The sequence below is a fragment of the Pelophylax lessonae genome (genome assembly GCF_965119305.1).
Source record: "Pelophylax lessonae genome assembly, chromosome: 2".
Classification (NCBI taxonomy): Eukaryota; Metazoa; Chordata; class Amphibia; order Anura; family Ranidae; genus Pelophylax; species Pelophylax lessonae.
In genome coordinates, this window is record NC_138769.1 from 589769495 (window position 1) to 589782509 (window position 13015).

At 45.5% G+C, this 13015-nt stretch overlaps 1 protein-coding gene across 1 annotated transcript in view; it reads right to left on the bottom strand.

The window, feature by feature from the left end:
* Positions 1–1528: 1528 nt before the first annotated feature.
* TMEM106C (transmembrane protein 106C) overlaps positions 1529–13015 on the bottom strand; it is a 59036-nt gene continuing 47549 nt past the window's right edge. The window contains exons 7-8 of the mRNA XM_082246804.1: positions 9721–9774; positions 1529–1960 (exon numbers count right to left, since the gene is read on the bottom strand). Of these exons, the coding sequence (XP_082102930.1) occupies positions 1846–1960; positions 9721–9774 (169 nt within the window). The 3' untranslated portion in view covers positions 1529–1845. The remainder of the gene's footprint in view (positions 1961–9720; positions 9775–13015) is intronic.

The following is a 13015-nucleotide window of genomic DNA, read 5'->3' on the forward strand; positions in this document are numbered from 1 at the left end:
CCATAGAACATAAAAGCCTTTATTTTTATTTTGAGAAAAAACAAGGTAAAAAAGGAACACAATCAGAAAATATCTTTTTACTGATCTGTCTATGCTGAACTGCTGGAAGATTACATTTTTGTGTAACTGGATCATCACACATTGACTTAAAAGGAAACCGGTCATAAGAAAAAAATAAACACAAATACAATGCAATTAAAAAATCTCCTTGGAAGAATGTAGGTGGCGTGGCTGTATGTTGATCAATATTTTTTAAGTCATTGACCCAGAACTACACAAAGATCGGGAGTTCTGACTTGCTTTAGACTTCACGCAATACACAATTGCTCCTGGTTGGTAAACCACAAAATACTAAAACTAGAGGATAAGTATGGTAGGCAATTAGTATTTTCAGGAAGAGGTCAAGAATGACAGCCTATATATTTAATGAGAAGTTTCTTTTAAAGTTACATCTGAGATGGAAATACCAGTCAAGCTTTAAAAGGCATATAGGGGCCAAGGCAACCTGCACAGCATTTTCATTTTTCATTCACATTTAACTGCAGTGCAACAAGTCAAGTAGTCTTAGAACATCAAATGGAGAGTGATGTGAATGGGCATGCTAGGTATTCCAGGTTCTCTTTCAGACAGACTGCAGTGGCAAAGCCCAGAATCCAATAATTAAGTGTGGGCAGTCCTGACCACAAATGAATGTAAGCAGCTTGCAGAATCTGGTTGCACTGGATTTAGTAAAACTCTATTTAGGGGATACTGGTCACAAAAGGAAGATATGGGGCGCTATAGCTTACCTCCTGAAAGTGATAGTTGCCTGGTTGTCTCGGACTTTGCCAATGAGTTGGTGACCCAGAACAAGCATACAGCTGGTGAAGTAAAAAAAAACTCTGTATCTGCATGAAAGTATTTACAAAACGAGTGGGGTCAGCAATGGTTCTCATGACAGGTTTAGGCCTGGAATATTATTTGCTGCATAGCATTATCAGGTCACAATTTCTGCTTGTTTCCAGGAAAAAAAAAGTGCTTGTAAGTTTATTGCAATGTTTGAGTTTGGATTCACATAAACCATCACTGATGTATAGTATTTGCAATGATGCACAGAAACTAGACATCTGACTAATTGCTAGCAACAGCCTGTTTTTTTTTTTAATTTGCTCCTGCTTTTAGAAACACCTACTGCATATTCTATACTTGAAAATGTTCTTGGATGTAAAAAAAACCCACTTCTATTCTTGAAGAAAAAAACAAACCATGTGAACACCTCTGAAAGCCCAAGGCAGTCCGAGATAACCATAAACTGTGATACATTATGGCAGAAGAGATTAAAATGGTGATAGGTCCTGGAATATTAGGGTGTCCAAAGCAGATTTTTAATGCACATAGCCTTAATAAATAGAGCAACTAGTTGGAGAATCCCACACTATTCCTTTAAGTCCCAATAAAAATCTACAACATAATGTAAAAGTATCTTCAAATATAAGTTAGTTATGTACACAAGCATTCCCCGATAACAGGAAGGGTGAGATGAGTTTTAAACTAGTGTGTATATTTTAACTTAAAATCCAAAAAAAATAAACAACAAAAAAGCCTATAAGTACAACTAAACATAGTGCCATTTTGTGCTTTCCTGCATAAAAATATTGCCAACATTCATCTATAAATATGTACCAAGTTACTGAGTAGTTAAGCACAAGCTGTACAATTAGAAGAAACCGTCCGTGTGCACTACAGTACTTTTTAAGGTAAACATGCACTTCGGGCCTCCACAGTGGTATAAGGTTAATGCTCTCTGCAGGGAAATCCGGACAGGTAAGGGATGTGGATGATGTTAACACATTGTCTCATTAAAGTTTATAATGCATGGTGGTCAACTAGTAGAGTTGAGTTTGCTCCACAGTCAATATACTGGTATGTCTCCAAAGAGCTCTGGGATGTGTGTCCAATGTAGGAAAATTTCACCGATGTTCTAAAAGGGAAAATAGAAAGTGATTTTCCAAGTAACAAACTTAAAAACAAACCATGGCATGCAAGGTTACCCAGTCTTATTAGCACCACAATAATATCCAGGTTTTTAAATTGCTTTGCCACTGCTAGGAATGAGTTATTACATGATTTTCTTGCATTTTTCTTAATCTGAACCCATGACTTGTGTGGGAAAACAGTGTCCTTCCTTTAGAGTCGATTCACACTGAGGCGACACGACTCCTTACTACTTCGGGAGCGACTTGTGCATTACCATGCACCACGACTTCGGAGCGACTTGCAGGGACTTCACATAATGGAAGTCTATGCAAGTCGCTCCGAGGTCGCCCTGAAGTAGTACAGGACCCTTTTTTTAAGTCGGAGCGCCTTGTGTCGCTCCTATTAAAAAGGGTCCTGTAGCGGTCAATGGACCGCGAGGGAGCGCGACTTGTCAGACTGACAAGTCGCGCTAGTGTGAACCGACTCTTAATAGCAGAAACAAGATACAAGAGGCAGTGCATTTAGATGAAGCCAGTATTTAATAACTCACAGCAGTAAATAACCATCTGATAATAGGGATATATGGAGCACCAATAGAATATGCAACAAATATATTAAAGAGGAAGTAAACCCTCCTCTGCAAGTTGTACCTATAGGTAAGCCTATGATAAGGCTTACCTATAGGTACTGTAAATATCTCCTAAACATGTACCGTTTAGGAGATATTTACCTTACATGCAGCCAGTGACATCACTGGCGCATGCGCTCTGAAGGAACGGCCGCTTGTGCCGTGACCATTGCCTCCCGCGCGCGTGCGTGCGTGGGAGTGATGTCACCGCGGCTCCGGCCAATCAGATGGCCGGATGCCACGATCCCGGAAGACTGGCGACTGGTCGTGTCACCTGTCATAGAGGTAAGCGGGCGGCACGGCGGGGGCTCGTTCTAAGGTAAGTATTTTATAATGAGCTAGTATGCGATGCATACTAGTTCATTATGTGTTTCTCTTGCAGGGTGAAAAAAAAATAAAATGTGGGTTTACAACCTCTTTAATGTAACAGTGTCTATGAGGAAAGCAATCAAAAAAGGTTACAACTGCACAATAAAATAGCACTGAACTTAAAATGTGAAAATTTTCTTTTAAAAGGGAATATTTAAAAAAGTGTTAATTGCGCCAAATCAGCACCCAGAAAAATCTCAACTTTTGTCTTGAATTCCTCCTGAACAAGAGCACCCATTTGCCCAAAGATCCATAGCTATATATCTGCAGTGAGATCATCTAAGGCACTGCTGCCTCCGACTACTAATCTCAAGATTTGGAGTGTTTAGTGATGTCACCCCTGTGCTGTTCACTGTTCTCTTTGATGTAGACTCTGACATTAGAAAGCAAGTCCCGTCTCTACCAAGATGGTCACTTCCATTAAGAGACAGAGAAGAATAAGTCACAGAAAGTGAGCAATGGTGGCAAATCAGCTGCAGGGAGAGCACAGACAAAACTGGTGGCTAGTACTGCCTCGACTTTTGGGCACAGCTTGCGGTTTCTCTTGAAAAACAAACACACGCACATACATCTTAAAATTTGGCTAGTTTGTGGTGTTCATCACTACTGCTATTAACTGTATAGCTAGCTGATATAGCTAGCTGAATCAAGATCAACACTTTCACTATTTAGCTTTACAGTGATCCTTATGTGCTATGGTAATGAATGTACATAATCAGTGGGCACCTCCCAAAACAAGGATATACAAGAATATACCAAGTGGAAATCCAGTTCTCCTAAATTCTGTAGGACAATAGAAGTTGTGGGCAAAAATAGACTAAGGAAACAGGAAGCTACTGTAGGAAGTAGGAGAAAAACCGCAAGCTGAATATAGAGACTGTTCTCTTTCATGTATGTACTAAATGTCTGCTGCCAAGCTACATACATCTTAAAATATAAACAGGCATCTCTGTGGCGAATAAAGGTCATCTAAAGCTCAAAATCATTTTCCATGAAATATTTTTATGGCTTTCTTTGACAAGCATTCCAGCAGTAATGATTACACTACAAGCTTTCACAAATGCTCACTACACAAAAATGGATTTTTGTAAAATCTTACCGTAAAATCCTTTTCTCTTAGCTCATTGACAGACGTAGTCCTCGGTGATTCAACACCCTCGGTTATGCTGCCCTCTACAGGAGTAGGACTAGACAGGAAAGAAAACGTTCTGGCCACACCCTAGGGGCAGTCCCAGAGGGTATATCCTCTCACTTCCTGCTCTAGCAAATCAGTTATGTCACAAAGCAGTGTTTAGAGAATTTAACCCAACCCAACTCAAACAGAGGGGCGGGTACTAAGTCTGTCAATGAGCTAAGAGAAAAGGATTTTACGGTAAGATTTTACAAAAATCCATTTTTCTCTATCGCTCATTGACAGACGTAGTCCTCGGTGATTCAACACCCTCGGGACGTCCCAAAGCAGTACCACAAATGAGGGGTGGGAAATTGGAAATCAAATCCAATCTAGAAGGCCCAACCGGTGCCAACTAGAAGTTTACAATGCTCATCCTCAATGATGAGACTCAACAGAAATTTTTCAAAAGAAAAAAACCCCCGAGGTAGACCACCGGTCTCCTCAAATTGCGGCCTGCAAAACCTTGCGGCCAAATGAGGCATCCGCCGATGCCATCACATCAATCTTAGAAAATTTTGTAAAGGTATGTACCAACGACCAGGTGGCCGCCTTACATACCTGGACCACTGACACCTGATGGCGATAGGCCCAGGAAGTACTGAGCGCTCGAGTGAAGTGCGCCCTAACAGGGAACGGAGGATTCCGACCCTTAATAGAATAGGCCTGTACCACCGTCTGACTGATCCCTCTAGATATGGTCGCGGCAGACACAGGCAATCCCCTTCAAGGGCTATCCGTGATCACAAAAGTGAGTCCGTCTTACGAAAACCACTTTAGGAAGGAAGGATGGATTCGGAAGAAGAACCACCTTATCCCTATGAACCACCAGATCTGGGGAACGACAGGATAATGCGGCCAGTTCTGACACCCTGCGTACAGAAGTAATGGCCACCAAGAAGGCCACCTTCTGGGATAATGTAAGCAAGGGAATCTCCCTGATATCTTCAAAGCGAAGTTTCTGAAGAACCGACCACACTAAATTAAAATCCCAGGCGGTAAGGGTGTGCGCACTGGCGGAGCCAGCTGTCGCACCCCCTGGATGAAATTCCGCACCAAGGAATGATTGCCAAAGGTTTCTAAAAAGAAGATTTCTAACGCCGAAAACATGACCCTTAATCGTGCTCAAGGATAGTTTCTGCTCAACCCCTTGTTGCAGACAGACCAAAATTCGGATCACCGAATAGGTATGTGGGGGAAATCCAAGAGATTCACACCACGCAATATAAGACTTCCAATGTGCTGGAAGTCGCTTTCCTTGCTTTAACTGGAAGTAGGAATAACTGAAGCTGACACTCCCTTGTCCTTCAGTACCTGGGTCTCAATGGCCAGGCCATTAAGCAAGCGACTGTAAAGCAAGATGGAAGATCGGTCCCCGAGACCGCAAATCCTCCCTGAGAGGAAGTCTCCAAGGAGCGTCCGCGACTAGCCTCACCAAGTCGGCGTACCAGGCTCGACGAGGTCAGTCCGGAATTTCCAGAATAACTGGAATTCCCTCCACCTCTATCCTGCGAAGAAGTTCCCGCAGCAACTTGAGAGGATGGAAGGCATGCCGTAGCTGATACTGTCCCCACGGGGTGATTAGCGTTTCTGCTGCGTCCGCTAGAGGATCGCGGTGCGAGCTACAAACCTCCGCACCTTCCTGTTGAGCCAGGGTGCCAACAGATCCACATCCGGGATGTCCCAATGAAGGGACAGCTAGTGAAAAACCTCTGGATGAAGAGGCCATATGCGATTGGATCCGAATCGGGCTGCTCTAGAGCTGCTCGATCCAGTAAATCAGACAAAATCTGATCGCTCTCAGTTCCGATACCCTATTGGTAATCTGGATCCTATCGGAAGAAATGACTTCCCCTGGTTGAGCATCGGAGACCTCCTGGTCCGCTCGCTCAACCGGATCAGATTGTCCAGGGAATCGGAATTCCATTAAAAAAGAATCTCCTTCAGGAGAATTCGGGTATGAGACTGGGTATACGGTACTGCCTCTAAGAAGGCCACCATCAGTCCCAGCCAATTGACGGACAGCAACATCCGAATCGTTGACTGAACCTTCTGGAGTTTCTCCGCAAGGAGAAACTCTCTTGCCCAGGATGTATCCAACCTTAGGCCCAGATAGTTCAGTCTCCTGGTGGGAACCAGGGATGATCTTTGGGAAAGCGAAAAAACGCTGATGTCCTACGATGATGGGGATATAAAGATAGGCCTCCTAAATGTCTATGGACGCCAGGAAATCCCCCTGATGCAGGGAGGCCACCACTGTACGGATGGACTCTATTTCTTCCCAAGTCCAGATTAGGACGCACCTTGCCCTCTTTCCTGGGCATTGTGAATAGGTTCAAATAGAACCCCTGAAACCATTCAATGTTAGAAGGGAAGAATCGCACCGGTGGAAGTGATCGAAACTCGATCCTGTGTCCTCCAGAAACCGGTGAAGACAACCCCCCCACCCCAGAGATGGGTAGGGGCGCATCAGGCTATATTCTTCAGGCTTGGCTGAGCCGGACTCTTTGTTTAGCCGACCAGCGCCCTTTGAAACCCCTCTAAAGGGGCTTTGGAGGGTTTCGCCTTATCGCCCCGCCCTCGCGGAACGAACAACTCTTATGAGCAGAAAAGGAAGGTCCTCGTTAGTTACGAGGTCCTTTTATCCTAACAGTCTGTGGCAAGACAGCAGGTGGTACCGTCTATCCTATAAAGAGGAATTCCTCAAACAGATAGCACCTAGCCATGCGTTTGGAAATAACAGGGGTTCGTTTCAAAACTACCCCATTTGGGTAAAGGAAAATCCTTCGCCCTTTTGGTAGGCTAACAAGTACCAAAAAGGAATCTCAGTCTCAGCTACCTCTGCCGGTGTAACCTCAAGACTAAAGGTTTCCCGGACGGACACAACTAGTGCATCCACCACTCTAGTGCTATGACGGAGGCAGAAACGTGCTCCTCACTGCTGAGGAGATATTACCTGAGACAACAGCCCCCTAGGAGGGACCTGCAACTGCATTGTATCTGAAGTATCTGATAAACAATAGGGGTAGGCGGGGGTCGCTACTTGAGCCCCGTCCCTGACAGGCCACCTCCACCCGGGATACCAAAGACTCCAAAAACTGCAGATAATGCATTAAAAACAAGTGGGGTACTGGAGGGTCCTGCGGCCACTTGGAGGGGATCAGATGGGGATACCTATGCGGCAGGGTCAATGATTATACAAGACACTTGCCAGCGACAAAAATGACAAAGTAAAAAACTTTTTTTTTTTTTTGTGTCCCCCAGTCGCAACAGCGCCCCTCAGTGTTACCTGCCTTTTTGGACCCCACAGAGAGAGAGAGAGAGACCCCAAGGCACAGAAGTTTTCATCAGCTTGCTCAGTGCTGTCCTGTTACAGACAGGAAGTCTTTGGCCCTATTTCCTGGGTAAAGGAGGCGGCGCCGCCCCTTAACACGCCTGCCGGCGCCTCCCCCTGGCTCCACGAGGTGTTTGAGTCACCTCAAACATGGCCGCCCCCATGCTGGAGACACGAGGCTACACCAAAATGGCGGCCTCGTGCGATCTACCAGACAATGGCGGCGGCCTGCACAGAATAGCGGCATGTCTGCAGAAGGATCTCGGCCTCACAACCCTTCACCCTCATGGTGGTCAGCGTGGTCAGCGGTACCGGACCCTGGCGGGCCGTATGCGGTCCGTGGCCGTCGGGAGGCATCTGCTAGCTGGAGGAATGATCTGGGATGCAGTACACATGTATAGACATCGCCCTGTGGCTTCTGACAGGTAGGATACCTTATACTATCACAGTAAAGTTCTAGTACTGCCACTGACTACAATCATTTTCACATCTTTACAATTAGATTGTCAGCTCCCAAACCAAGCCTCCTGGCTTCTTGTACACAAAAATCACACTCAATTAGGGGGATCTGTGACATGTTATAGGATAGAGGGGAACCCATCCTTACCATTACAGAGAGGGGCCCGCGTTCACCACAAGACCCGTCAGGGGGAAAGGGGGAACATACTACTCACCATACCGGAACCAGGCGGGCGCCAACTCCTGACAGTACCCCTCTCCACCGAGGTAGGAGGGCTGTCGACCAATACGGACGCCGTGACTCATGGTCTTTGGCGTTTCAGCGAGACGTTTAACTCGCAGGGTCAGTCCCCGTCCAGTGGGACTATGTCGCGGCCGACCCAGCGCGGAGCTATGGCCTGCACGCGCTCGTAGGCTGAACTGGGGTGACCACTGGATCTCAACATCCAGCCCGTCGCCCAGTTCAGCTTTCTTGCTTGAAGATCTCACAGGAACCCTGGAGAAAAAAAGCTGTCTAAAAAATCTTTTCTAAGAAAAAAATCCTGCCAGGACCGAAGATCCCAGCAAGGTATCTAGGTCCTTACTCCTAACTAGACAGAAAAAAACTGATTTGCTAGAGCAGGAAGTGAGAGGTTATACCCTCTGGGACTGCCCCTAGGGTGTGGCCAGAACGTTTTCTTTCCTGTCTAGTACTACTCCTGTAGAGGGCAGCATAACCAAAGGTGTTGAATCACCGAGGACTACGTCTGTCAATGAGCGATAGAGAAAATGTATTTAAATACACCCGTGTTCTAGGGAACTTAAAATAAAAATAAACCACTTGCTCCTTAAAGCGGAGTTCCGGCCTCAAAATCGATTTTGGGCCATTCGCTTGCTCTGAAAAACAAATGGATAATTACGATTTTTTTTTTTGTTTACTTCCCTTGTCATTGAAGAAAATATACTCCCCTTTCTTCCACTTCCTCCCTCTGCGGCCGCGGCCCGCGCCGTCACTTCCTTCTTGCATTGATTCCTGGGAGCTGAACGTCATCGCTCCCAGGAATCAATGCGTCTGCACCGGCCCCGCTCGTCAGTTCCAGTGCGGGCGCGTCATTACCTGCTAAACAGCTTCTGGGCATGCCCAGAAGCTGTGGAGGGATGACGCGCCCGCACCGGAAGTGACGAGCGGGGCCGGTGTAGGTGCATTCTGGGAGAAGAGGACACGGAAGAGGACGCGCTGGCTTCAGCTGCCCACATCCGAGATGGCAGCGCTGGAGAAGAAATTTTCAAGGTAAGTGCGACCCGGGACAGTTCAGAGGCTATCCATTGTGGAATGTACTAGCCCTGACTGTCACGGGGGTATTTTTATCTAAAATTTCACCCCCGAGGCCAGAACTCCACTTTAAAATTTCCCCGTGTGCACTTCTGATCCTGGAGCTGGATGCAATGCTCTAATAATGCAGCATACAATGCATTCATTTTGTGGCATAAGGAGCATCCTTCTCTCTCGTGTATTCTAAGCTTCAATCACACACAGAGAAAACCTCATTGGTGTAAATAGGCCCGGTATGTTTAATTTCACTAGTGCCCAAATAAACAATTTCCTGGGGGTGTGTGTTTGATAACAAGAGAATATTCCAAAAATAAACACACTTTCAATCAAACTGTATTTTTCTTTTTTTTTTAAACTTTGTATTTTTTAAACAGAACAGTGTGACTGCAAAAGTGAAATACTTGTTGGATCTTGAATTTCATAAAACTAATTTATATGAATTTTAAGGTTTGTTAATTATCCTAGTAATATCAAGATAAAGCAATACATACCGCACAAAAACAACAATGTTGTGCACTTTCACTGAAGATAATGTGCAGAAGTTGCTGGTAGGAAAAAAAAAAAAAAAAACATTAAAACTAACAGATAGTTTATGTCAAAATTTAGACTTTTTTTAGACTGGATAGACATTTAGTATAATTTTTTTTAAAAATACTTCCTTCTGCATGTTTATAATTATTTACTATGATATTTTATATAGCAGAAATGATGTAGGTTGTTAACAGAACACACAGACACTGACCTAAGTTCCAGTCCTGGAAGAGCTTAAAATCAAATGTTCCTACCACAGTCATACAAAAAACATAGTAAATGCAGCACCCTAACCACTTCAATACAGGGCACTTTCACCCCCTTCCTGCCCAGGCCAATTTTCAGCTTTTAGCACGGTCATGCAGCACTGTACCTAAACCAAATTTGCTATTTTTCCCCCAGAAATGGGAGCTTTCTTTCGGTGGTATTTGGCCACCGCAAGGTTTTTTCTTTTTTGCTAAACAAATAAAAAAGGCGGAAAAGTTTTAAAAAAAAATAATAGCAACCAAAAAGGCCACACTCTGCGACAGAGTGTTTTCAAAAGGAAGCTTTTGAAGTACAAAAATCGAGATCCCACTGAGGTACCGGGGATCGCACCGGAGGAGCCAGATGGCTAACTCCCTGCACAAAAGTGGGAACCAAGGACTTCGCCGCCAACGGCCATTGGAAAAATGTGGCCAAAGTGGAAATCTGGCCCTTGATGGTGCCCAGAGCCAAACCATGATCTACACCTAGTACTAGAATTTCCAACAGGCAAGACACAGAAAAGGAATGGGGAAAACCACCCGCCCCCCCCCCCCCCCGAGACTTACACCAGGCCTGCGTACCAAGACTGGCGAGGCCAGTTTGGTGCCACAAGAATGACTGGAATCCCTCTTACCTCGATTCTGCATAGCAGTCTCGACAGAAGTTGTATTGGAGGAAAAGCGTAAATAAGATGATACTGATTCCCAGGGCATCCAAGGTGTCAGCCAGAGGATCCTGAGACCTTGACACAAACCTCTGCCCCTTCCTGTTGAGTCGGGAGGCCATCAGATCCATATCGGGAGTCCCCCATCGAAGGCACAGCTGATGAAACACCTCCGGGTGAAGAGACCATTCTCCCTGATCCAACATCTGCCGACTGAGATAGTCCGCTTGATAATTCTCTACCCCCGGATAGTGCACAGCAGAGAGAGCCAGAACATATAGTTCTGCCCATTTCAAGATGCCAGCTACTTCCCCGGCCACCAAGGCACTCCCTTGTGCCCCCTTGATGATTGACATATGCCACAACCGTAGCATTGTCCGATTGTATCCTCACAGGGCATCCCTGCAGGCGATCCGTTCACTGGGACAGACAAAGCCTGACTGCCAAAAATCTCCAGGATGTTGATCGGCAGACTGGACTCCTCTTGAGCCGAGTATACTCTCAAAACACCTCTCCATCCGGACAGACTGGCATCCGTGGAAATCACTGTCCAATACAGGGGAAGAAAGGACTTCCCCAGGCGAAGCGCTGGAGAGCAGAGCCACCATATCAGAGACTCTCTACCTCAACAGGGTCAGATTGTCTAGCGACTGCTAGACGTGAGGGGAGGAGGGACACAGGGGGGGGGGCCCCGCGACCACCCCAGCAATTCCCAGGGAAAAGAGGGGGGGCACTACTCACCACATCTTGGGATTAGGCGGGCACCACTCCCGGCAGTCCACCGCACTCATCTTGGAATGAGGGTGCTGCGGCCAAAAGGTATGCCGTGACTCTGATCAGGACTGCTGTTGTGACCAGGGCTATGTGCCCTTGTGAGGTGTTTCACTCACCGGCCAGCCCCCCGTTCAGTGGGGCTATGTCGCGGCCAACCTAGTGCAGAGCTAATAGTTGGTTCGCGCTTGCAGGCCAGACTGGGAAGACCATAAGGATCTAGGATATCCAGAGCGTTGCCCAGTCCAGCTGTTGATTGTAGTTCACACAGGAACAGAAAAAGAGAAAAAAAAAAAAAATTCCATTTAAAAAAAGAAAAAATGCCAGGGAGCCAGGTCCTTAATCTTGACTAGGTAAAAGAAAAACTGAAGTCCTATAGCAGGAAGTGATGGTATACCCCCGGAACCGCCTCAGGGGCGTAGCCAAAATAGTTTCTGCCTAGTCCTACTCCTGAAGAGAGAGCAGCATAAGCCCAAGGGTCTAGAAGACATGGCGCTGTGTCCATCAGTGAACGAAAGAGAAACACGATTTTTTTAGGTCACTCCACAAGTTTTCTATTGGATTAAGGTCCAGAGATTGGGCTGGCCACTCCATAACATTAATCTTGTTGGTCTGGAACCACGATACTGCCCACTTACTGGTGTGTTTGGGGTCATTGTCTTGTTGAAACAACCATTTCAAGAGCTTTTTCCCTTTGAGATAAAGCAACATGACCTCTTCAAGTATTTTGATGTATTCAAACTGATCCATGATCCCTGGTATGCGAAAAATAGGCCCAACACCATAGTATGAGAAACATCTGCATATGATGCTTGCGCAACCATGCCTCACTGTCTTCACAGTGTACTGTGGATTGAATTCAGTGTTTGGTGTGGTCTGCAGCCCCTAGACCCAAAAATAACTATCTTGCTTTCATCAGTGAACAAAACTTTGCACCATTTCTTTTCAATCCATGTGTTCTTGGGCAAGCTGTAACCACTTCAGCACGTCCTTTTTTCAACAAGGGGACTTTTTGGGGCTTCTTGCCGATAGAAAACGTCTTTGTGAAGCCAAGCTTATTGTTACAGTACTCATGTGACGGAACTAACCATCACTAGGATTTCAAAAATCAGATACTTGGAGGTTTGGACTGTTTCAAATGGGGCCTGTATTTACAAGTGATGCTAACGTGTATTGTACTGCAATGTCAGCCATGTCTTCATATAGAGATGTGAAGGTTTTAATCCTACACTGGGAGACTTAGACTGTTCTAGACTGCTAATGTCTTCAGCTCAGCCACTTGTCATCCAGACATTGTTAAATACGTTAATACTGTCTGTGTTTTGAGATGGAATGTGTATTGTGTTAAGTATTCCTGTTCCATTCTTACATGCGAATGACCTTGCATTGTTCTGGCCAGGTGGCTAGATAATTAGTTTAGTGTTGTTTTGTGCCTGTTTACAAATCTATCTGCATATGATAATGCAATCAGACTCACATTACCGGATAGTGTATATAATGTGTTTGTGTGGATTTAATAAACAGTTCTTGGTTAGACTCACAGCATAGAGTGTCATCTCAGGTTTGTGGGAGAA